The sequence below is a fragment of the Manacus candei genome, unplaced genomic scaffold (genome assembly GCF_025592945.1).
Source record: "Manacus candei isolate 608988 ecotype Guabito, Panama unplaced genomic scaffold, ASM2559294v1 h1tg000015l, whole genome shotgun sequence".
Lineage (NCBI taxonomy): Eukaryota > Metazoa > Chordata > Aves > Passeriformes > Pipridae > Manacus > Manacus candei.
Window position 1 is genome coordinate 4,601,780 of NW_026138063.1, and position 26,584 is coordinate 4,628,363.

At 46.7% G+C, this 26,584-nt stretch overlaps 1 protein-coding gene across 1 annotated transcript in view; it reads right to left on the bottom strand.

Annotated features, from left to right (window-relative positions):
* The window catches only part of SLC7A14 (solute carrier family 7 member 14), a 30,419-nt gene extending 12,061 nt beyond the window's left edge, over positions 1-18,358 (bottom strand). The window contains exons 1-2 of the mRNA XM_051781733.1: positions 18,318-18,358; positions 4,248-4,646 (exon numbers count right to left, since the gene is read on the bottom strand). Of these exons, the coding sequence (XP_051637693.1) occupies positions 4,248-4,551 (304 nt within the window). The 5' untranslated portion in view covers positions 4,552-4,646; positions 18,318-18,358. The remainder of the gene's footprint in view (positions 1-4,247; positions 4,647-18,317) is intronic.
* Positions 18,359-26,584: the final 8,226 nt, after the last annotated feature.

The following is a 26,584-nucleotide window of genomic DNA, read 5'->3' on the forward strand; positions in this document are numbered from 1 at the left end:
TTTCCCAAAGACCCCAGTACAGCTGGTATGGGTGAATTGGTTAAGGCTGTTACTACCATTGTGTAAACACTTAGTAATTATTGAGTTCTTTACCATCTACTATTCTCTATTTAAAAGATAATAATTGCTTCAAATTTGCAATCACTTCAGTATAGAGAGGGGAATGAATAATTTATAAAAACGTTATGAGGTGGCTGCTCTCAGACTCTAAGTGCAGTTTTTATACAGTACAAACACAGAGTTATTGAATCTCTTAAACTGAATTTGGTGGTGCTTTTTTTCTTTCTATTGGAGGACTTTTATATTCCATTCACTGTTCAACTTGCATGTGTGTTGCTTTGCAATGGGGCTCTCCAAAACTTGATTTCTGTAAAGCAGCCCAACAGGAGCTGCAAGACATCCCCATCATCCATCCAGCCCTACTGACAGTCATTATTCAAAGCTGATGAAAAATGCATGTGCTTGGTAAAGGTACGACGTTCACAGACAACTACAGCCCTGAATGATTTATGAAACTGGTGCTCTGATGGGGACAAGTATCTAGTGTCACTCTCTGATGGCCCTAAAAATCATATACACTTTTCTGGAGGCAGCTCTACTTCTAGTCAATGACAAGATAACAAGTTAAAGACAATTGTGATCAATACACAACGATAATGGCAAAGCAAAGACATTAATATGTACAAAATGTTGGAGCTTTCAATTATTCTACTAGCATCCCAAAATAGAAGAGCAGTCTTTCACTATACATTGGGTACAGCAATACGTTACGGATATAAGCATTAGGTATCAGCATATTTTATATATAGATATATATAAAATACATATTATATATAGTAATCTGCTGCATCTGCAGTGTAGAATAATACTAGTTAAATTATTATTATTATTATTATTATTATTATTATTATTATTATTATTATTACTATTACTACTGCTACTACTACTGTTACTGCTACAATATGACTGCACAACACCACTGTGTGAGTTACTCCTTGGCAGCCTGAGCTATTCAGCACCTTGTCCCTCTGTATCCAGAGGGATGCAGCTCTCCCAGTACTCCTGCACAGTCCAACTTGGGGGCTGTAGGCAGAGACTGGGCACACCCTCCCTGCCACAACTCTTTGGAGACAGATTTCTCTTTCCCCCCCCAGTCAAGAGTGTTTACAAGCTTCTGCAGAAAACAAGCCAACATAGTGGCTGTTTGGAAGAGCAAACATTCTACAGAGGACCATTTCTTTTCCTTGAGTATCTGCTACACTTGTGCAATTGATGTGACAGTCATTACACTTGTGTAATTACATGGTTGTTGACATTATTCGGCAGGACATAAACACAGCTGAGGGGTTTGGTCCAAGGCATTGGCCCTTCTAAGATGAAAATAGCTGATGGACAGCACAACTGGTGGCTTGAGGAACTGGTGCTTTTGGTGTGCTGGGATGGTGGTGCCCATGCTGTGGGTTATGGTCCTCCCAGTACTACCTGGCACAGGAACTATGAGACGTCCCACAGGGCACTGGCATGATGGGAGTGATGTTTCAGGTGAAAAAAAAGCCTTCAGAGAGGGGCTTTTCAAATGCACTGGAGGTAACACCAAATAATTCATGTTACTGTGCAAGAAACCCAGAGGGATCACACTTTGTTAACGAACAGCACCTAATTTATTGAGGCATTCATATTATTTACAGTAGGCCACTGAGCCTGTCCATTGTGTTTCATGATCACTATGTGCTGATATATAAGAGGCAGCTCCCTAAAGAAAGATTCCTTAGAACAAGGACTCCCATCTCTCCAGCTCCACCCAAATGGCTGCAGCTGGAGCCCCTTAGCCCAGCCCTCATCCTACAGCCGGGCAGCACCTGAGGCACATGCTCAGCTCCCTCCCGTTCCATGGAGCATCCCGCCTGCTGGTGAGCTGTTCCTACATGGGTACCAGGTAAGACCATGGCACTGTGCTCCAAATAAGGTTGTATTACTTCAGGTGAGGAGATCACCAAGCAACAGCTGGTGGAAAAGGCTGCAGAGAGGGTGATGGGGTTGGGTGACATGGAAACTGTTGATTTTTGCCAAGAAGGGGTTTTGGTTAGACATGGGTGTGAGAGTAGAAAATGCTGGTGGTCATGGGAGCCTGCAGAGGCTTTGTGGAGGGAAGCTTCTACTTGAGAGCTAAACAAAAGGCCTTCCAGTGAGAGAATAATTGATTTAATTTAATTTATCAGGTTAATGGATTATGGTGCCTGTGTAAGTACCCTGATGGGGTACATGTTGCTTAAACCTCGGGGAAGGTGTAACTGGAATTTGTTGGGTAGATGAAATTGGAAAAATCCCTATCTGGGATAACTGGGCTAACCAGTGCAGAGGGGTTTCCCATTGGCAGGGCTCCCAGGTGAGCTGGATGACTTTCTGGATGGTATTGGTTTTTGTTTGTTTGCTTTTTGTTGTTAGAAATTTTTTTAATCCAAACACCCCTGGGCTCACTTTGCACCCAGTGGGGTTTGACTTGGTGATCTGTGATGGACCAAGGGAGAGTGAGTGATCTAGTGGTCCCATCTGGCCTTAAAACTTTTAAAATTCCTTAAAATCTGTCCGTGCACACTTGCCCAAACTCCGTGCCTGACACACCGGGAGCAACCATGATGTGAGAGCTGAAATCACATCCCCAGTGAGTCTAACAGCCTGTCCAGCTCCTGAATTCTTGCTTGGTTTTACTTGCCAAGAAAGTGTTGCTGTTACAAACAACAGCAGTGTAAAGGATGAAGTGAGGAAGCGGCCAAGGAGACTATCAAAACACTGCATCCTTCAGAAAACACTTTCCCAGGGCTACAAAAGCAAGGGGAGATGAAAGCAGAGTGGGAAGTGGCGCAGGCTCCCGTGGGCGAAGGCGGGAGGAGCTCCTGCTGTGGGGTAGGGCTCATGTCTGGGGTGAAATAGCCCCTTTTGGAGGACAGCATGTTTTTGTTAGCACAGACCCACCCAAGCTCCATTTGCTCTTGGTTTGCATCCCAGCTAACCAAACCCTCACAGAGGAGAGAAAGCAGGCAGTGGGAAAGGAGAGACACTGATGCTATCTACTGCCTCAGTTAAAAAATGGACGTTTAGGGTTATTTGTTCTGTTGAGATCTCAAATAAACATCAGATCTCATTGCAAGCTCTCTGTTCTTTTTGTGGGCTTTGGAGAGAATGTGATGCTCACCCCTGTGCTGTGCCAGGGCTGTACCTCTGGGCTGCAGGATGTCAGGGGTTCAAACTCGCACATGCTTTGATGGGATCTCCACAGAGCAGCATGGCAACCTCCAGGGAAAGAGCACAGTGTGTTTCCACCTCCACCTACAAAAATCTGGAGGCTTGAAAAGCTGAGCTGGGTCATTTTGCCATGTTTGCTTCTATCAAAGCTCTTTGCCATTTACTCAAGTTTCCTTATCCAACCCGCAGACAAAAGCTGGATACCAGACTGACACAGCATGCAAAGTCCTCTGAGCGGGGGAGAGCAGGAATATCACATCATCGTGTTAGCACTGATCTGGAAAGGACAAATGCCAGCAGTACTGGCTTCATGTGGAAACCGCAGCTCGAGCCATATGCTCAGCTGGGTTCCTACAAAGGAGATGGAATTCACAGGGTTTTCGCTAAAATACGTAATTCCTCTGTCCCTGCACATTTGTTTGTTGTGTTTTTTGTTTGGAAATTCAAAGAGTGACCCTGCGTGAATAGGAGCCAATAAAATCAACTCCAGAACTAATTTCTTAATTCCAGGAATTTCTTAACTGTTAGCCATGTCAACAAAGGAAGCTGGCCCTGGTGCTGCCCAAGCCACTGATATCCTCCCTGCTGGAACTGAGTTTCCCACAAGCCACGTTTTGCTCTCGCTCCAATACTGTGGCTCGGTCAAACTCTCTGCCTGGGACATGCACTGCAAAACTCTCCAATGTCTCAAAACATATTGGCCACAGGCTCCATCCTTGTGGAAGCCATCAGCAGTTCATCAGGATAATTGTACTTGGGCTACTGGCTCCCAGTACAAGGTTTGGTCTGATATTTAGGCAGTGAGGGACAGTGCACCCCACAAGTTGGGTGAACCCAGTTGGGTGAACCAGGGAAATGGTTTTTTAGTCTGTGGGGAAGGTGCTGCCTCCTTGCAGCTTGTGCTGCCGAGCATGGATCCTGCCAGGCGTCCACCCATGAACGGAGAGGATGCACGAGGTGGCACGAGAGGGAACATCACCCAAAATCCCACAAGCACAACTCACCCGACAAGATGGAGGCGACGGCCGCGATGATGAAGGACACGATGACCCCGGGCCCCGCCATCTCCTTGGCGACCAGGCCGGACACCACGTACATGCCGGTGCCCACGCAGCTCCCGACGCCGAGGGAGATGAGGTCGAGGGTGGTGAGGACCTTGGCCAGCCTGGCGCCCTGCGTGGCCGCGGTCCCCGTGCCCTCCAGCATGGACTCCACGGGCTTGGTGCGCAGGACGCGGGTGCGCAGGGCATGGCCCGCCGCCCCCCACGGCACCCGCCGTGGGTCCAGCCGCGAGAAGAACCCGCTCATGGCTGGGGCTGGGCTCCGGAGAGGGGGTCACGGATGGTTTTGGCAGCACCCACTCAGGGCTGTGGCTGCATCTCCCTCCTGCGCTGGCGGCCCGGCTGCAAGAGAGGAAAAGAGTTTTTGACTGAAATAGTAAAGAAAGAGGGATGTGCTCCAAAAGGGCCCCCTAAGCTGTTTTCTGACTGGGCTTCAGTGCTGGGAGAGCTTTGGTTTCACCTTTGCTGCTGCTACAAGAAATCTCCTCCTTCCATCCCAGTTGTTCTGTACAGCAGGGATGCACTGCCCTCCTTCGTGTTTGGATGGGTGTAACCCTGGTCATTGCTACAGTGCTACAACAGCAGGAACCTGATTTCCTCCAAGTGCTCATCACATGGCTTAACTGCTACCAAAAGCAGTGATGGCTACGTGTAGCTGTGAGGTGTTGGTGGCCACTGTGGCACACTGGGAACTGGTCAGGACCCAGCGTGACTCCAAGCCTGATGGCACTGCACTTCCAGCAGCAGGGCTGTCAGCCCACCATCACCATGGCAGACTATGTGGGGACCATGTGTGGGATACCTCCTGTGGAGGCAGGCTGAGAGAGTTGGGGTTGCTCAGCTTGGAGAAGAGAAGGCTCCAGGGAGATCTCAGAGCCCCTTCCAGTATGAAAATGGGCTCCAAGAGAGCTGGAGAGGGACTTGGACAAGGGCATGAAGTGACAGGACAAGGGGGAATGGGCCTTCAAACTGACAGGGGGCAGGTTTAAACTAGATGAAAGAAGAAATTCTTTCCTGTGAGGGTGGTGAGGCCCTGGTACAGGTTACCCAGAGAAGCTGTGGATGCCCCATGCCTGGAATTGTTTAAGGCCAGGTTGGATGGGGCTTGGAGCAACCTGGTCTAGTGGAAGATGTCCCTGGTCATGTCAGGAGGGTTGGAATGAGATGATCTTGAAGGTCCCTTCCAACCCAAACCATTTTGTGATCACTGTGCTCCACTTGTGCTGCAAAAAATTAAGGAAGTCTGTAGCTTTGCTCCTACATCCAGTGTGTTGAGACCACTGCCCACCTGTGCCAGGCTGGGGCTGGATCACCACAAACCGGCCCTTACAAGGACAGGTGATTTTTCATTCTGGTGCTATAGACTTTCAGTCCTACAGCTCTCAGGCTATACTGGTTGTTTGTGGGTTTTTTGTGTGCTACTGTCATCCTGGTGAAACCTAAAGGGAAAAGTTTTAAAAGGCACTGTTTGTTCAGGTCCCCATGAATCACAAAGTTAAAAATGCTCTTCGGTGTGGTTTCTTCATTCAATTTATCGCTTCATTCTTGTAGTTGTTTAAATACTGTTTAAGGAGTACTTTTTAAAATTGAGATATGTGTTCTTGCTGGTGTAACTGCAGTGCATTTTGGGGTCTGGCTTCTGTGTAGTTAAGCTGGGTGGGAAGCTCAGTAGAAGCAGTGCCAGCTTCACTGGCCACTGAAAAGCAAGTAACTGATAGCTCCAGCCATTTTTAAATACTTTTAAATTATCCTGCCTGAACCCATCTCTTCTAGGATTGTCTTAAAAATCATGACATTATCTTATTTAGCTCTTTCTCTGTGCTTTTTCCTCCCCAGTCATATTTTCAAGAGCTATTCAGCAACTGCCATTCCCACTTCCTTTTCTGCTGTTCTTCACAAATGGTGTAGTTCTCATAATATCAGCAGCAGTGACTTTCTAGTGACACATGATGACTTAGCTTTGAGCAAAACAACAAGAATTGACAATCTGCAAGTTAATACAAAGGAACAGGAAAAATAGTTTATGAAATATGAATTTTAACCTGGCAGCTTCTTTTCTGTTAATAGAGAAATCTTTCTTATTCTCTAATTGCCTTGAAGACAAAACAATTATTTTTTCCGTCTTTACATCCAAAACAAATTACACTGTGTCCACCAGGCAGCCTTGTGTTGCTGGAGTTTATTAAATGAAACACAGCATTCATTTCATGTTTTGGTTGATCACAGTTCAAATTGTGCTGATTTTTTTTTTACCTCAAGCAACCACAAGCTGAAAGGCTGGATGTTCTAGCTAGGAATAATAATAAGGAAAAATTGTTACTGCTCCCAAGTAAATGTGCATCTGTGGTTTCAACCACAGGGAAAAATAGTTCTCCAAGAAAAGTGCTCATCATTACCCAAAATTGAGCTTCCTGTTATCCAAAGCACATGTCTGAAGCATGGGCTGGCAAAGAGGTCTTGCAGTGCTTCCCACCTCCCAACCTCTATATAATTATTTACCCTGGGCTTTATGGGTGCTCCTAGTTGAGTTTGAAAGACTCAGGTTGCTATGCTAAGGTTTGCACCAAATTGACTTAAACCAGTTGAGAAGGGCCATTGGGAGAGGTAGGATGGTGTGGGATGGAGGTGCTGAGGCTATGGGCTGGTCCTTGCTCCCATCACCAGGTTGTGTTTTGTCATGGGAAGACCTGCCCTGTGTTTTTAATAGGGGTTGGGACCGTGATTTGAGATCAGCAATTTTTCATTATCTTGTCTGGCATGTTTGTGAGTGGCTGATGAAGGCTTTGAGAAGGGTGGCAAATGCTCAGGTCCTGCTGGAGGGATTCACATCCACACTGGAAAAATCAGTGCATTCCCCCAGCTGAAGAGAGCTGAGCATGACTGATTTGGACTGCTCAGTTCACTCTTGAGCCACGTCATGGTATAGAAATTACTTTCTGACCAGCATTGCAAAGAACTCCAAGAGAAGACATGGCAGTCTTATTCTGGAATAATCTCAACTGCTAAAATAATGAAAAAAAACTTAAATATCTTAAATGCTTTAAATTTAAAGCAGCAACTAGCTGGTGGATTGGTGATGCACCCAGATTTAGGCTGTCAGGCAGTTCCAGCTGCCTGGGGCTGGGCTGTGACCAAATCCTTCTGCATGGCAGCCCAACGTAGCCCTGCAATTCATATGGCCCCTCCTAAGTCACCAAGGAAAAGAAAAAGAACCTTTCAAAACATCTGAAATGAAATAACTCTATAATTGCTGCTATATTCAATTAAAGCAGTCACTCGAAACTATTCCAGATGTTTAAGTGAGATCAGCATATTGCTGCTCTGTAGCTTGGAAAACATCCTTTCACTCCATTTGAAACAATGAAAAAATATGTCATGGATGGCAACCCTTTCCATGGGGCAGAGACAGCTCCCTTCTGCTCTGCTTCACTCACCCTGGCTGACTAAAAGCACACAGTGGGAAGGAAAGGGAATTTATACTTGTTTTCTTTAATCTGCTCTCCTCATCATAAACCCAGGAAGATGAAGGGAGCTGTGGCTCGGGGGGATAAGCTGCAGCCGGATTTTGGAGCTGCTCAGCTCTCCATCATCAGGCTGTTGGGGCTGGTTTTCCTTGCTGGCTGGTGCTTGGGGCTGCCACCATGTGCTTGTTGGTGACTGCTGTTTGTACCGAAACACTCTTCTTCATCAGAGTAAATTAACTAAAACTGCAATCAAGTCAGAAGGAGAGGTCTAGGTATTTACAGGCATGGATATTCCTCAGTGTCTGGACCAGTGCTGAATTATTCCTGATGTAAAACTCATTCTGCTGGTGAGATGCAGCACGGTGCACCCCAGCATCGCCCATCCTCATCACCCCCACAGCTCCAGCTTCCCCAGACAACCTTCCCCAAACCACTACTTGATTTGTCTGTTAATGACAGAAAAAAATCTGTCCAGAAGTCCATAGGAGTATTTCTGAGCAAAGATCTCTATTAAAAGCTGTTGAGGATGTAAAAGAAACAGAATATTGATGGTGGTAAATGAAAAAAGAGAGCTCCTGTTGGTATATGGAAAGTCAGCCAGGGGCCCTCATTAAGAGGAAAAGGTTGGATTTTCTCTGCTTTTCCATGGCTCCCAGAGTAATTATTACAGAGGGAAACTGGATGATGCCCCAGCAGCTGGGTCAGCAGCACCCAGTTTGCTGCAGGATTTTCTAGGGGGAAAGCACCTTCGTCCTTGCCCAGGGGAGATGAGCTCCAGAAATGTGGGATTGAAGCAGGTTCCTACCAATCCCCAAGGCAGTGCCTGCAGTGGACCCCGGGAACAGTAACACGGGTGTTTGTGATGAAGGAGCAGCAGCCCTCAGACACCCTCCTCGTAGGGGCTGCATGGACAGCTGGGCTAAAGCATTTGCCTGGGGAAAGGGAGCCCCAAAGGCTCAAAGGGATGCGAGAGGTGGCTCGAGATGATGGAAAAGGCGGCTCCAGGCAGCAAACCCGCTGCAATCCCAGAAAAAGGACAAGTGGAACAGTGTGCTAGCCTGACCTCCCCCTTCTCGTTTTCCTTTGATTGTGAGCTCGGTAGCGGTGAGGCGGCTCGTCTGAAGAGACGCTGGATCCTGAATTTCATTGCAGCTCCTCCAGCAGGGACAGCACTGACGTCAGCGGGGCGATGCGGGAGTCGGGCAGCAGCTCCGACCCGAGCGGAGCCTTCTGCTGGGGCTGCTCCTCACCGCGGCGTTTTCCTTACGAGAGCGATTTCATCCGGAGTTTTACGTGCTTGTTTTTACAGTGCTGAGCCCCAGCTGGGCTGCCACTGTAAAAGCTGGCTCTGTCTCCATCGTCAGCCCTCCTTAAAGGGATTTAAAACCAGGCACGGAGCCGAGAGCGAGGGCTGGTCCCCGCCGATCCCGGCGCCGCTCACGTGGGTCCAGCTTCAGCAATCTGGCCTTGTGCCTTTGCTGGTAATTTTGGGCTCTTCTTATTTTTAATCTTTCCATTTTTATTTCTGCTGGAGCAATTCAAGTGGAACTGTCATTAATTTAAACTAAAACTGTTGCTAAGTTAAACCAGTGACAATATCTCAGGTTTAAGGCTAACTTTCTGTGTGCATCAACTTAAAAAATGGGTTCAGGGATTGTTTGTGTGTGTCTTCCCAGCAAAATGGAAGTGGAGAGGTTGAATGGCCGTTTCCTACATTATTTCCATCCGTGTTACATTTAGTGCTTCACTGATGTTAGCACTGCTCCAAGCTGGCTAAACATCATTAACCTCTTCACAAATAAACAAAATAAAAGAGGAAATATTTAACTGCCATTAAATGCATGGCAAGGGTGCCATGCATCCAGAGCTAGCCCCCAAGGAATTCCTAAACTTTGTATTCTAGTCTCTAGTGCAGGAGTTAAAAGAGCATAGACAAGTAATCCACTGATATAATTAGCATGTACATAGAGATCACCCTTTTTTGCCTCTCTCCAGCCTTCAGGGGGGATACAGTGTGATGGTTTAACTGCTGTCCTTGCTGGAAAGAGACTGGATTGCCTGAATTATCAGGGAAAAGGCAGAGGGAAGGATGGGAGAGATGTTAAAGCTTTTTTCTGTCTTGCAGCTGACGGTTTCCATGTCCCAAGTAAATAGCTAATCAGTATTTGAGCACTGCTCTGTGGGCAGTCTGTTCACACAGGAGGTTTTGGTGGCTGAGAGCTCATCTTCCTGCCTGGATGAGACAGGAGATGAAGTGATGTATTCAGAGGTGAAATTAGAGCTGGTCATGGTGAAGGCCAGCAGATCCCTTGATACTGAGTTGCTCTATGCTCTGCCAGGGTTAATTACATGCCAGCCTCACAAGCAGTCAGTCCAGGCTGTCAGGGTCTCTTGGGATCCTCTGGAGCACAAGCCTAGTGAGAAACAGCTCTGGAATTGAAGGAATCAGTGTTTTCCTCCTTCCTAGGGCCTGGATGCATTTGGAGACAGCACCTACAGTTCTTACAGCCTGCATGGGATGGAAGCCAAAATACCCTGTTCACCCTTTCAGAGATGCTCATGTGCATCCCTGAAGGCACATCCCCTCCCCTTAGTAAATCCACCTATCCAAGACATCAGATTTTCTCCTGTCCTTGTGTCTGTAGAAGGCAGTCCAATGCATAGAATTTTGTGTTTTCACTTGTTTTCTGCTGGTTTTGTACAGGTACCAATGATTTCCATGGTGCAGAGCAGCGTAGGAATGAGTGCAGGGTATGACAGACAAGAGTCTTTGCGTGCGAGCTGTAGGTAATGCAATATGTATGAAGTGCTCCATTTGGGTTTGCAAAAAAGCTATTTAACCACCAAAAAAAAAAAAAAAAAGAGAGAGAACTGCAGAGAAAGAGGCATAATCAATTTGCACATTTGCAAAAAGGTCTAGTTTGTCATTGTTGCCTTGAGATGGGAAAGTAAAAACCTTAAAGACTATAACGATACAGTTAATGCAGAGAAATGGTAAATAAATAGATGGGTGAGCTGAGCAGAAAGTGGGCAACCAGGAACTTCTTGGAGCTGTTCTGACAGGATCCCTCTAGGAGAGTAGTGATACCACATGAGATTAGTAAATTTGTTCCTCCATCAGTACAATGGAGAAAACCGCTGCCTTACGGAAGTGTGTGGTGATTAACTCGGTTGGGTTTTCTAAGGAAGCAGATGAGAAAACACGCTCAAAAATGATTCATGCTCCTCTAGATGTGCCTTGTTGAAGTCAATGTTGGTTTTGCACTTGCACGTGGTCATCTGCAGAAGGACCCTTGAGGCTCTGGACACTTCCAAACAGTCATTTTTGGCAGCTGTGTGACTCTGCATTCCAAGTGCAGATACTGACACCAAAGCTGACAGCCACTGGATACAGCCTCCCCCATCCTGCTGCAGTCACAAGCCACAGTGGTATTGGACAAGTGCAACTCCTAAAGGAAGTTTGGGCTCACAGGTCTGGATGCTCAGACTCTTTCAAGCACTAACGTGCTGACTGCTGAAGTTCAGGCATTTTAAATACTGTGAGATGGGTGCCCAGGAACCCAGATTTGTCTCTCATGGAATCACAGATTCATAGAATGGTTTGGGTTCAAAGGGACCCTAAAGATCCTGTAGTTCCAACCCAACTTGCCATGGGCAGGGACACCTTTTGCTAGAGCAGGTTTCTCAGGGCTCCATCCAACCTGGTCTTGGAAATATGCTGGCAGATCCTTCTGCACCCTTCCCTCTGGTTTTGAGAGTAGCAGTTCCAGACCCTGAGCTGCCACAAGAGGAAAAGCATCTTCCTGATATTCTGGTATCTCTGGATTGTAGTGAGTGGCCTGTTTGCAATGCTGGGTATACATTTCTCTAACAGTATGACTGCTGATGGCATCAGTGGAGTGGTTGCAGCCCTGTGTTTGCAACTCTGAGCTTTTCCCTGGTTTTGGTTAGTAGATTATACTTTCAGTAATTACCACTTTGATGATATAGCACATTTTCTGTATCAAATCTCACTGTGAGAGTGGGAAAGGGTTGCTTTTGTGTCACTGAAGCATTTAGTCCTGGGTTACCAGATGGTCTCTTCTAGAATTATACTCACTTAAAAACTGTCTTTGCTTTAACAACACACAGGAGGAAATCTCTCTAATTACTGGGCTGTGTTTTCTTTTTCTTTCCTCAGTGGATCCATACTTTTACACCACAGAATGAAAGTCATTGTGGTTTGCTGCAAGCCAGACAGGAGAGCTTTTTTTCATTTGACATAATTCACAGAATGGGTTATTTATTAACGTGTGAGGCTCTCTAAACAAAATGGATTTTTACTGTTGCAAGAGTCTGGCTGATGCATCATTATGACAACTTATTTAATTTCTGGGTAACATTTTGCATTCAGAGGCAAAATCACAAATCTTTCAGTAAAGAACTGGTTTAACACTTTGGCTTCATCACCTGAGTCAGAAAAAGATTTACCTGTATGGCAAACACAGGACCCGAAAATCCACTATTTTTAAACCTCTACTTTTATTTTGAAGATTGCTGGGTTTATAGAGATTCCTTTATTCCCAGCTAAGAAACTGCTGGGTTTTTTTGCTCTTAGTGCTGACTCTCACTCACCAGCAATCTTTCCAGCTTTCTGTAATAATTTAGTAGGAGTCCTGAACTGGCCCTTTACACAGTAAACACATCAGGCTTACAAACACAAATCAGCTCTTGCCAGGTTTCAAATGCGTTTTTCTTTTGGGCGTGCACGTGGTCTCATTAATTAGTTATCGTATTCCATCAGCAGTTCTACAAATGTAATTGATTATGCCTTGCTGTCCTGCTTCCACTATCTTGGCTATCAGCTAATTAATGCAGGAGAGGTTCTCAAACAACTGCTTTCCTCAGAAGAAGCTGGAAAGACACATTCTTCAATCCCGAGCCTACTAAATGTTCCAGAAAAAGCAGTAGTAGCATATGCAAATCAACGGGAGTTTTTTGCATATGCAAATGAGAGCTTTGAGCTGGGGGGTAATTTGGCTGCTTGTAACCTGTGTCACTAAATTCCTCAGCAGAAGCCTGAGGTAGATTCACTGCACTTCCAAAGAAGTGAATAGAAGCTCCTGTTGCTTTTATTACATTTTTGCTGCTTATTCTTTTTATTCACTAGGACAAAACATCCTTGCCTTACATGAGTAATCCTCCTGCTTTTCAACACAACCGATTATATGAGTAATGTGAGCACAAGATGATCAAAGATTTAGAATAGGGTTCCTGTGTTTAGTCATTTTTCATCATCAGTCAGGCAAAGGCAACGTAACACCTAAGCAGCGTGTAGCGTGAGTAATACCTGGAGCTTTAGCATGAGAGCTCTTTGACATTTCCCAGTGAGTTGAAAATGCATATCTAAGGCTAAATCAGTATCTAGGATGGTACTAGAGAAGTACAATTAAATGAAGAATTATGTGTTCTTAAAAATTATAAGTTCGTGTATTATAACATCCCTGAGTGATAAACATGCCCTGCCCAGAGATGTCCTTATGGAGCAAGGGAATCAGCTGAGCCAGCGTGATTACCTCCAGTTTAAAGTAGCTAATTGCATACTTGCTCTTAGCCTCCCTTAGTGCTAAGACCCCCGAAACCTAATTTCTTTCATTGAGACAACACAGTCACAGCCAGCAGAGTCTCCCCATGCTGTGCTGCCCTGCCTGGCAAGTGTAATTCCACTGGCGTGCCCACAAACAACTAAGAGTAGAGCTGCTGGAATATTATTGCCGTAGTTCTTGCTTGTGCCAGAGCTCTCAGCCAAAGGAACTTGACATATTGCTTCTTTCTGTCTTAATTTACTCTGTGCAGAGCTGGTGCCCCTGGTTCTTAATTGCACATCTCCTGGTCCCTGTTGATTCCACAGCCGGTTAATGAGTGGAACACACCTGCTGCTGCCCAGGTGTCTTAGACAAGGCACTGGCATATCCAGATGCTTCCTGAGCTCCTTGCTCCAGGGCTGGAGTGGTGCAAGGCCTGTCATCAATGCTTTCTGCCTAGTCCCAGCTGAAAATGAAGGACAGGTAGGAGAAGCACACATTTCCTTCTCTACCAGCCTAGGGTGTCCAAATCCTACCTGGAGCCACCCTGGCATTGTTGAGCACTGTGGGGCAGTGGCTCATTCAGAATGGCTCGATGGGTCCATCATCAAGACCTGGTTCAATAATGCTCAAGCACATGATTAAAGCTAAGTTTTAATTGGGCTGCTGTGGGTGAAACCTGCCCAGGTTTGAAATAGATGTCTAGCACGAACGGGTGTCTCCATCCTCAGCTTTAAAAACCTGTGTTGAAGAAAACCTAGCCTGCACTCATGGAGCGGAGGGACCCGCAGGAGGAATGCACCAAACCACTAACTGAGGTCATGGTCACCAACAAGCAGGAGTCAATGGCTGCTGAGAGGGACTAAATGCACACGTGTGGTTTTACAGACATCAGCCTAAAGTTTTGACACCCTCATAGGCACTTGTAGCACGGCAGCAGTAACCCATTTCCCCACAGGCAGCAAACCACTGGGTCCTGTAAGACTATCTTCTGAGAATTAGGTTGTGGTGCTTGAAAAACCTGTACTGTAAAAGCTCTTATTTTGATCACCTCCCAGGTAGATTTAATTTATGGTATCATGACTTTCGGTAAATTATTGATACAGTCACTGTGCTGAGGAACAAAAACAATAGAGTCACGTGCTGTGTGGCTCCACCTCCCTGGTTTTGTTTCATAAGTACCAGAGTTTTATTGTGGGAAAAAATAGTTTTCCCTTAGAGATGTTCCTGTCTGGTGACAGAAAGGAAGGGCTGTGGTGGCAGCATCAATGCTGCTCAGAACATCCAGTGCCATGCAGATGACCACATGGTCTAGAGGAAGGGCTGCTATTCGATGAGTCAAGGAAACATATACAAGAAAAACCTTTTCCTGTAGTAGGGAGCAGTTTCCCATTGGCAACCACAGCTTAACTATGTCTCATACCTCGTAAATGAAAAATGTTTTAGAGATCTCTGTGGATCTAAGTTAGAGTCTGCTCCCATTTACACTTTGGGTGGTTTAATGAGTTCAGCAGACTCAACCTGGGCTGAGGTGAGACTCTGAACATGTTTTCACATCCATATGAAGTAGCTTAAAAATGCCTACTATATTTCTGGGCTCTGGATGCTTTGCATCCCTAGATCTTCTATCTTCCACAAGAGTGACAAGGTCAGACCCAACCATGGCTTTATATTTTATAGAGGGAGTGATTTTTTTTTTTTATATATATATATATATATATATATATATAATTCTGCGAGTGATTTGTGGGTTTTAATTATTTTTAATCGATGTGAAAGACACAAATACTGCCCACCAGATAAGTGTTTTTGAGCGACATATAGATCCCACTACCCCACACAGATGAAGTATTTGCTTTCCTTTTATGTTCTTATTTTTAAATGTCTTAATAATCCAAACAATGACATGTTGCTTACACATATACATTATGATGACTTTAATAGCTCAAGTGCTCTGAAAGCAAAATTCTGATTATCTGGAGGCTAAGAAGTCTGTTACAGACTGCTCTGTTATCCTCTTTGTTTGCTTGTTTGTTTGTTTTCATGAGGAGTCCAGGATGGTGTTTACGTTTGTGTAAGTTCTTGCCATTCTATTTGATTGAGTGTTACAGGGCTTCACAGGAAAACCATTAATTTAGCCAGTAAGAGGTTTGCCTGTTCTCACTGAATTTTCTAGAAAAACTCCTGTTGCCTTCAAGGGAAGATGGATGAAATCCTATTATATGCGCGTGATTTCAGAACTGAGAAAACAGACTGTCTTGTGCTCAAGAAGGAAGTAGTGTCACGTCAGACTACAAATATATCCTTTAAAATAATTTTGGCTGGAATCCTTTCTGATATGATCCCATCTGAGATTCTGAAGTTACACAAAGAATGAATTTTCATCATTTTCATATAATCCTAAAAAAATTGGAGAAGGATAAGATACGTCTTGAATTGAGAGTCATAACTGACTCCCTGAGGAGAAGGGTTTTAAAATGCTTCACTTCACTGCAATATGCACAAAGAAAGAGATTATTTTTAGGCAGAGTTAATTAATGAAACCAATTGGAAAACTGGGGGATTCAAAATAGAATTTGGTCAGTCATTTGTTCTGCTCCTGGCACGTAGTTAAAATCCCACTCACTGGGAACATTATACTTGTCTAGAGGGGAGGCTGGAATACCTCTACATTCCTGAGCCTTACTTGGAGAATTAAGAATCAAAGGTACCATTAAGTTCTCTGAGTTAATTCTGTCTGAATTGCAGGCCATTAGTTTCCAGGCAATTACTCCTGCAGGGAGCCCAATGACTTGTTTTGGCTAAATTACATATTCTGGGAGGACATCAAGTCTTGACATAAACAGATGGAGAATCCAGCAGGTTTTCTGATGGCTCCTTCATCAGGTCATCAGCCCTCCACTGTTCAAAAATGCGATCCCTCACTTAAATTGGAATGTTTTGGCTTCAGCACCTCGGCACTAGCTCATGTTGTGACTCTCTTTGGCAGATGGAAGAATAAGTCAGTGCCTAATAATTTCTTTCTGTAGAGGCAAGAATCATGTCACCTTTCTTTGTAATGAAGTGAATTCTCAGGTGGCATAGTTCCTCCTTTGTAAGGGCCTTTCTCCAGTCCGTGACAGGCTTTGGCTTTTCTTTCCTCCTTTTTTTTTTTTTTCTCCTTACTTACAATTTTATTGTCATTTTTGTTGATGTCTAATGTATTCTAGCAGTCTGCCTCTAAGGGCTGAGGCAAATTTCCTTCCTACGTCTCCACTTACTGATCAGCAACTGAGCAAGACATTTTTTCCCTAGTTCTTGTTCAACAGCTTGTCCTATCACAGCTCTTGCTTCTGTGCTGTCTTCTCAGATATGTACTGCACATTTGACTTTGAGAGGATCCAATATTCCTTGTTGGTATTATTTACTACTTATCAGTCTCTGTTTTGTTGGCAAAGTTTAGCAACTTTGATAGATGAAAAAGGGAAATTGGGCCTTGGATCTCCGCAAGAACCCCTTAATTCTCTGCTGTCATGCAACAAGGATTCCTCATGGAGAGCAAGAACAGATTGTCAGTTTAACTTTTTCTCTCTAGTGTCATTTTTGGCTTATTTGAGGTTTTTTGTTTGTTTACAATATGTTGTTCAACTCCTGTAAGTCACATGCCTTAAGCAACGTGTGCCAATAAAACAAACACACGTAAATATCTTTAGCAATCAGACTTTCAGTCTCATGACAGCTTTGGGGCAGTTAAACAAATGCCTTGGCATGCTAAAATGTACTCGCCTACTGCTTAGGGACACTGGGAGAATTAATTAGGTAATATGCTAGATAAAATCAGACATGGTCCTTTTGAGAAAAAGTCTTCTCTGGGGTCGACCAGAGTGATACGGCTTCCTACTCCCAGAGTCGGTGTTGATTTTGGAAGCCCTGTACTAGAGCACTTTCAACATGGTCTGTGACAGGAAAGCACTAAGTCTATCTGCATAAACTCTTATTTAATAAGCAACAAAACCTGGGCTGGAAAGCAATCTGAGGGAAGAAATTAGGCTGCTGGAGCACACCTACCCGGGACCGAGGCGGGCAGGCGGCTGGTACCAGTCAGCTCCAAAATACCCGTGTGGAATCAATAAACAGCACCGAGCCGGGGTGACGTAAAGAGGAAGCCAACTCCATTACCGGCTTCCAAGTCGCGGGGAGTTTTGCCGACGCCGGCGGGAAGACGGAGCCGCAAATGGGGCCCGTGTGCGTGGGTCGCCCGCGGCCACGGGGGAGCCTCGGGGGGCCGGGGCCGCCTGCGCCGGGGGCCGCCCCGTCGGGGCTTCAGCACCGCGGACAGCGCCCGCCCGGCGCCGCCGGCCCCACGCGGGACCGACCCCCGCATCACCCCGAGACGCCCCGCCGGGTGACACCGGCCACGAGAGTGTCACCGGCCCCGCGGGTGTCACCTGCCCCGCAGGTCTCATCTGTCCGCGCCCGCCTCCCTCGCGGTTTACCATCTCCTCCGATTCTGTTCCCCCATTCCCCCCCTTCCCGCAGCTTCCCGACGTTCCCCCCCCGGCGCGTTCCGCGCGGTCACCTGTAGCGAGAGCTGTCGCTTCGCTCAGACCACCCGATATCCCTCCTCTCACTCTGCTTTTCCCCCGTTTCCTATCAATCCCGCGCCGTCAGCGCCGGCGCCCCCGCCTCCTCCTCCCCGCCTGCGAGTGCCCCGACACTCCGTAAACACGGGGCCGCGGCGGGCCGGGACGAGGGGATGCTCAGGCGGGCTGGGGTCCCCCGGGGCCGGTCCCCCGCGTCCCGGAGGAGCCGGGGCGCTGCCCTTGCCGAGCGGGGCACAAAACCGGCCCCGTGTGCGCGGCGGGGGGGCCGCGGCCGCGCTCCCCCGCGGGGCTCCGGGCAGACCTTTCCCGGGCTCGCCGCCCGTCCCCCGCTCCCCGAGGGGCTCCGAGGGGCTCCCACCTCCCCTCTCTCCCTCCCTCCCTCCCGGCGGCGCGGGCACTCACCGCGGGCGCGGAGCGCGGCGGGCGGGCGGTGCTGCGGGGCGGCCGCGGGCGCGCTCCCCGCGGGGGCGGCTGCGCTGCTGCAGCCGGAGGGGCGGGGGGGCTGCGCCGGCACCGCCGACCCCGGCTCCCGGCAGCGCACGCAGGGCGGAGGGAGTGTGGAGGGAGGGGGGAGGGAGGGATGGATGGAGGGAGAGAGGGATGGAGGGAAGGAGGGAGGGAGGGAGGAGGGCGCTGCAGCTCCTCAATTATTCGGCGCTTCCCCTCCCCGCCTCTGCCGCATGTGACCGCCAGCAATACCCGCGGGCCGTGCCGGGCCCGGGAGATCTCCCTGCACGGGGCTGTCGCCTCCCCTCCCACGGAGTCGTTCCTGCCTGCCCAAGTGTCCTGAGGGCTGCAGACGGCATCCCCCAAACTGTCTGGCTGCTGGAAAATAACTCTTCTGTCTGCCTCCCCCGGAGCAGGGCTTTCCTCATCCCAGGGACAAAACGTGGGGAGCCTGGTTTTTGTTTTCTCCTTGAACTGCACTGTGAGATTTGGGTGCTAATGCCATAATCCCGGAACAGACAGAATTAGGACTAAAATAATGCCTCATGCATTGCAGCACGCCGGGTTGTCCAGCCCTCGACACAGCACGGCTAGGAGGAGTTAGGTATCAGGTGCAGGATGTGTTTAATATTTTATATCCATAGCTGCTTTTCAGGATGGCTGGAATTCATGTTCAAGATTATTCCTTTTTGCATTTTTATTTCTTGATTCTCACAGTCTAGTTTGCTCTGGATACACTCCCTGGCTGTATCTGTGTTGTACCATTTTGGCATCAAATCCAAACTGGTTTCATCTCCAGTTATGCCTGGTGAGAATCAGATTTCAGTCTCTGTTACAGCTTCATGCTAGAGCTTCTAACAGGACCTATTCCAAATGCAGGCTGTGTCTTGAGTGGAGAGAAACTTTTAATTCTCTAAGTACTGAAATAAATGTCTGCTCATAAAAGTGAAAGATGGTATCCTTCAGTGGGATCAGTTCAGTTCAGAAGTCAGTGTTTGCCCAATGTGAGTGACCCTGACAGAAGCTGCATCAATGGCAGTGACCTTCTGGGGACATACAGACAGTGACACTGCACAGATAAACCCAGACAGGGTGGGGGTTGGACTAGGTGACCTTTAAAGGTCCCTCCCAGCCCAAACTATTCTATGATTCTATGTCCATGATCTTGTCTTTGTCCAGGGTAGCAGACCACGTGCCATGTCTGATTTCCTTTCCAGCTTTGATTTCTGTGGTGGTTTTTGTGGCTTTCCAGCTGAGCGCCATCATTTTCCCAGTTTCTTACCAGACTCTCTCCAGCTTAGTTTTACCTTGCTCTTTCCCCCCCTTGCAGCAGTCTCTTTGCAGCCCCTCTCTTCCCAGACAGGAACAGAAAAGACCTCCCCCAGGTTACTGCTGGTCAGCAGAAGGTGTCCTCACAGGATATCAGGATGCTCTGTCCCCTTCCTGTTGCTGTGGCCAGCACACATCTCATCGTACAGCACACAGCAGAAAAAGCTTTGTTGGAGCCAAAGTGCAGCCAGCTGACTGCCCTCTTCACAACCAGCCATTTTGAAACCCTGTTTTTATTCTTTTCCTTATTCTTTGGTTGCCTGAAAGCAGCAGTGAGCACTGCAGCTTCTCTCCTGTCCCTCTCTGTAGTCCCCATGCTTCCTGTTTGGTTGTTGCTTCTCTTCTCATTCATTGGCTTCCCCCAGCTGCTTTTCCTCAGTCTGTGGACACTGGATACAGCTGATATCAGGAGCTTTCCTTTGACTAAATCTGTGTAAAAGTGAAAACCTTCTCCATTTGTTATTGCACCTTGTTTTGCAGCACTTCTAAGAACATGGTGAACTCTATCTGACAGTACTGCCAGCCTTTTGTGCTCACATCCAACTCCTTGGTGCTTGTAGAGTGTGTGAGTAAAGGACATGGGACTGTTTGTTTCTTAAAGGATTGTCAGTCTGGCCAAGTTTTAATGGGACTTATCTGTGTGGGGGGGTTCAGAATCAATTGAGTCATATTTACTACTTGGGGCTTGCATAGCAGAGCATGTGCAGTTTGAGGGCAGTTTGGTTGGCAGCAGCAGAGAGAGGCTTTTGTATCCTCTTAGGAAAGCCTTCTAGCACCCAAGTTGGTATAAATCACTGTGCAGTTCCACAGTACCACCCCCACCTTCCACCTTCTACTGCTCAGAACTCTTGCTCTGGCAGACTTTGCTGTGTAATAGCTTCGAAGACCCTGTTTTAGTCCAGCCTTGATCTACTTTGTGTAGGTTTGCTTCTGTTCTATCCAGTGGTACCTGCTGTTAGCTCCACAAAACAACCTGCCACCACTTTGAGTAATAAATGTTGCAAGCATTTTGTCAGAGGCTCATTTAAGCTCTTTCTCATTAATCTTTACCCTGTTCTCATGAGTTTTGTAACTTCCAATCGTGCAGGAAGATGAATTTCTACACCTACCCCTCTAATGGTGCTCTTCAAGGTGATTAAATGTGGATAAAGAACTGAGTGAGGACAAGTTACCCTCTCAACAAGTCCCATCAGCGAGGTCGCCCTCAGGTTAAGGTAAAATTTTCCATAGCAGCCAAGCACAGGATGATACTTTCACAGCAGAATTTTTTCTGTTCTCAGGCACTGCCCACTTTCTAGACCAAACTAATTTCTGCCCTTTTTTCCCTAACAGCAAGTGGCCATCTGACTAGTAATTTAAATACTTAATCCTATTTTGAATTTCACCAAGGCTTTGGCCTCAATAACACCTTGTAGCAGGGATCTCTACCAGCTGCTATCTCATTATCTCAGCTGTTTTGCTTATCAGTGTTAAATATGGCCTTTCCAATTTCGTGGGACATAGGTTTCTTTTTATTGTGACTCTGAATACAGAGAGAAGAAGCCAGCAGAATCCATTCAATTGATTTTCTTTCTTCCTTTTATTAAAATCTTTGTTTACCTCCCTCATAATCCCCTCATACTTGTCTCATCGGTGACTAATTAATCGTGCCATTTAAATACCATGGTTACTGCAGTTTTCTGGGTTATTTCTCTGTCTACAGAGCTTTCTATTAGGAGAGTCAACATCTCTTGGCCTGCTGACCACCAAATTCTTCCAGGGCTTCCAGCATCCTCATCTCATGGGGCCTCTTTTTCTCCATGAAACCTCCCCAGAGTGGGAAGGTTCATCTCTAATTCCTTTAGTTTGATGAGTTTTCCTCAGTGCTGTTCCTCAAAATGTTTTGACATTATCAAAACTGACTAGTGGGATGTTCAAGCTTGGATTTACATCAAGGTCCCAGAGCGTGTGCTTGGTCACCGAATGACATTTTTGTTGGGTTTAAAAAGGTGCACTGATTTGGGTAATGTTTCCAAACAAAAAACTATTTGAAACTATTTGAGAGAACCCACAGCACCTTTCCCTTTCCATTTCTGTGTCCATGTGTGCTGCCTGCCATCCCTCCAGCAGCTCCTGTTAGACAAGCAAGGCACAGCCTCTATCATACACTCATCATTTAGCGCAGGTAGTTTCAGTGTCAGCTGGCTCTTAGGAACAATTGATATTTCATAGAAAAGCTCTTCTGTCTGCAAACACCAGGTTGCACAGGGACACTGTATTAAGCAGCCACTGGGATGAAGTGGTGGGAGCCTGTTAGCCCTGCACCTGCTTGCTCTGCATGCCCAGGAGCTCATGTCCACGGCTTTGGCAAGTGTTCTCTCTTTGATTCGGTCTCTGGCATCACAAGATATCTCAGAGAACAGCAGGATCTCCCAGACATCCACTGCAAAGTTCAGCTGACAGTGTCTCTGAGCCTAGACCAGGTGGAGCCCTGCAGAAGTGCCAGTATTTTTAGAAACAGTTTTAGAAACGCTGCCTGGTCTCAGGGAGCATGTTGACTGCACAGGCTGTAATTTCTTTGGGTGAGGGATGGTCTCTACATGTTTTATGGGATCCTGACCTCACTGGGACAGTTCAGCTGTGAACACACAGTGCAAGCCTAGTTCCAAGCCTGCAAACAAAGTGATTGGTTGTGCTGTCAGTGCCCCAACAGGGAGATCACACTGGCACCGAGATAGCTGTGCTTGCCTTGGCCATGGACACATAAAGAACCCTGTGATGGGGATGGAGGCTCCATGGTGTGGGGATACCTGTGGGGACACCCCACCTTGGGGAGCTGCAGTCCCCAGTAGGGCTCCCCTTCCTGCACTGGGACAGGGGCTGCAGATGTGCCTCTGGGGGAGGCTGGGATAAAGCAGCTGCCAGTGAGAAGGGATTAAATGATTCACTGTCTGGAGGCTGCTGCCTTATTTAAAGGACCACACACTATTTTTTCCTTGTCCAGTGAAGACTGCTTTTAACAACCAAATCAAGCAGAAACTTGATTTTTTGCCTTCCCATGTTCTTCATCCCACAGTTTAACATTAATGCTTTGGGCCACTGTGTAGCTTCTAAGTGCTACCTGCCCATCCAGGTCACACCAGGTATGCTGTGATGATTATGGCTTAATCAAGTGAGACTTGATACTCTGCTGAGTATCAGTTCCCACTGTCTTGCAGGTGGGTTTAGCTCTTCTGAATTTCAGTTAAAGTCACCCGGGTGCAGCTGGTGGCAGGATTTTGTTTTAGTTGTCTGTTCTGAGAGTAAAAGGTAAAGTACCACAGCACAAAGGTGGTACCAGTGCAGGGACATTTGATGGCTTTGTTGACAGACCATACATGGGATGTGACTCTGGATATAGAGACACCACAGGATGACAACTCTGTGTTAGGCAAGAGTGTGACTCCCGTGGATGTTTCCCAGAAGATCAGCACCTACTTGATGTCTTTGAGCCCTCCAAAGTCTGCCAGGCACCTTGGGTTTGAACTGATGTAACCCATATCTGTCGGCACTGACTTGTCTGGTGTTGAGAGCTTAGTCCAGAGCAGTGGGTTGTGGTGTTTGCCACCTGTCACATGCTCTGTAAAGACGAGCCTCTGAAGCTGAGAGGATTGCTTGGCTTAGCCAGCTACTTGTCTTAGAAAAGCTGGTTCTAGCAGGACACATGCTGGGCTACTTTTAGGCAGAAACTCAATCTATCAGTAAAGAGCTTGGAGAGAACATTTTTTCTTTGCTGTAGGAGCAAGTGCTGTAAATGCTTTTAGTGTGGGAATACTTTGAGGAAAAAGCTTTGAAAGTAAAGCTTTGATGAGGGGACACGTGACCTGGTTCACCCATGATGAACAGGGGGCAGGAAAGATGTTCTGCTGCAGGACATCTTCCAGTAGACCAGGTTGCTCAAAGTCCCATCCAACCCGGCCTTGAACACTTCCAGGTATGTTCTGGGAGGCTTTTGAGGGATGACTTGCTCTGCTGTGGTGTTGCACACACCAGGTTGTGTCTGATCTCCATGGCTTTCCCGTGTTGCCTCTCATGATCCCTACCCTGGACTCATTTCAGCTCCCCATCACTTCTTGTACCTGGCTGCCTCACACAGGGCTGGGGAGATCCCTGAGCTGTTTGTCCCCACGGTGGCACACTCTGGTGACAGGACCAGCTCAGTCTCTGCTGGGCTACCCATGCCCAGGAGAAGCTGTTTACATTATCCTCAGTAAAAGCAGTGTTAGGCCACAGTATCTGTTTTGGGTTCATACACAAATAGCTCACTGGTTACTGCTGAGAGTGCCCGGTTAGATTATTGGTCTTCAGAGTATTTTAGCATTTACTTGCCAAATTTTACCCAAGGACTGAACTATTTCTGCTTGGATAAAAAACAAAACAGAACATTTTCTTCTGGGGAAGGAAAACAGAAAGATATATGAATGCTTCCTGGGCACTCTAACTGGCTGTGTGATTTATCCATCCTGCTGCTAATCATGGACAGGGCTTTGCCCATCCCAGGATTTGCCGAGAGGCTGTTGTTTGCATGACTGCATTTGCTTTGCATGTAAATAAGAAGGTCTATTGTTTGTTGTTTGTTTTTCACAAAAGTGCAGTTTTTGCGTGCCCAGAATAACTGCTGTTGTCCCAGAAGTAGGCCTTCCAGGAAAGGAAAGGTTTATAAACATCCCAGGGATTGAAGATAAGTAGCATCAGCTATTCAGCAGGAGAGCACTGCACATCTGCTCTGAAACCAACAGCACTGCAGAAAAAGAGAGGACAATATTGATCTGATAGTTTGTTGTCATTGACATTTCTATTGATCTACTATTCCCTGATGATTTCTTACTGCTGAAGTCAAAGGCCACTGCTGGGAAGGGCCAGCACTGAAGGCAAAAGCCTCATCCAGATGTGCACCACTGTGCAGTTTTCCTTGGACTAAACACAGTTTCTCAGTTGAAGCTCAGCCAAGATACTTCAGCTGGGTCATTCCAGGTCTGTTCAACCTGATTTTGCATGTCAGCTGAAGGACAATGAGCCAAAGCCTACACCTCTGAAGTCGCCATGGATTTAATATCATAACGCAGCCTTGGCCGAGTGCAGCTCGAAAGAGCAGAGCAGCACAGATTGAATTACCTGCAGCATATTAGTTGAAATATCCTACTCAAGACCCACAGGGCATGAAGCAGCTCAGCTTTCGGGGGAGGTTGATAAGATCTAGCCTGTGGTAGCATAGTTTTAGGTTTTAATTTGGCATTCATTATATCATGATCAGTGATCAGGGTCCAGGCTCACTTACGAGCTGCTAATGGGATCTCAGCCAGGTGGCTCTGGTGAAATAACTTGCCACGTGTTGGGTCTCTGGTGTAGGTCCCACGGCTTGGATAACCATCCTTTAGTGACCCCCTGGCACATGGGGGTGTGCTGTCCATAGGAATACCCCAAAGAAGCTTTAAAACTGATGCAAAAGAAGGACCATGAACCAGATGGCTTCTCCTGAAAATGAAGATTGGATTTTCAGTAGTTTGTGTATCTTCTGCTAACTTAAAATAGCTCCTTTCTGTTTGGTGAGGCAAATAAGACAAGACATTAATATGCACATCCCAGCAGTAAATAGGTTTCAAGAAAGCTTCTGCAGGGCTGGGGGAGGATATTAGGACAGCGTGTTTTCCATCATTGATGTGCCAGCTAGTATGCAAAACACTTGCAGTGCAGGGAAAGGACTGGAAAATTGGGGAAAAAATAAATTTTTCCACTAGTCTGTAGACTGAAAAAAAAAAAGTTGATCCAGAATGGAGACCAAATACTGGTATTGAGTCTGATCCAGTGAGATCTAATGCTAAAAGTACATGTTTTGAAGAATCAGTTCTGGAGTGGGCCAGGTACAGGCATGATGTAGTTCTTGAACTCAGCTGGAGTGTACATAAATGAAGTGCTGCTTACATTGACCCGTTCTGCTTTTTTTTTTTTTTTTCTAATTTATTGTTATTTTCCTGGGCCCTGACGTTGCACATTTATAAAGACAGGCTTTTAGAAATTGCATCTCATGGAAAAATCCACCGGGCTTTTCCACAGAGGAGTTAATGGCTTTTATGAAAAGATTTACCTAATCTGAGGTGATGTTTTCAGTCTCATGGAACCAGCACTGAACAGAGCTGGAAACAAGTGCTGAAGCAGGAGCTGGAGCCATCTCTTCTGTGCAGGGCACAAGGGAAAAAGAAGGGCTTTGCTTTGTTTCGTGCTTTTGGGCAAAATAAAGTAGATTTCCATCAAAAACCTGGAGGAGTGAATGAGCAATTTCTTAATGTATCCAGTCAGCAAAAGAGAAATGACCACATCAATTAGACAAACCAGATTAATGGCTGGGGTGCGTCCTGGCTGTCCACATCGAGCATGGACAGCCCGGCTACTGCTCAAATACACTCGGATAAACCCAGGCAGTGACTGATCTATATTTACCTTCTTGATTTACCAGAACAGAAGCCAGCAGGGACTCTGAAGCATATGATTCAATCATGTTTCTCACGGCTTATACAACTCCTGGTTAGGAAATGCTGCCTGTTGCAGGCAGGAGAGAGGGTGAGGGAAAGCCCCCGCCTTTTCATCCCCTCTCCATCCCCTTGATGGGGGAGGTGAGTCTTCAGAGGTCCTCATCATGCAGTGCTGGAGACAGCATTTACATGCTGGATCCACCCTTGTCTCATTCAGATGTTGTGTTTGACTTGCTCTGTGAAAACCACAATATTTGAATTGCATTTTGATGACCTGCATCGAACCACAAGCCAGGGCTGCGAGTTCACCGTTGTGCTGCAGGGCAAGGGGATGTGCCACAGCTCAGTGGCCTCCTTGGGGGCAGCAGGGACCCCAGGTGCCTCAGCCAGGCTGAGGACACACAG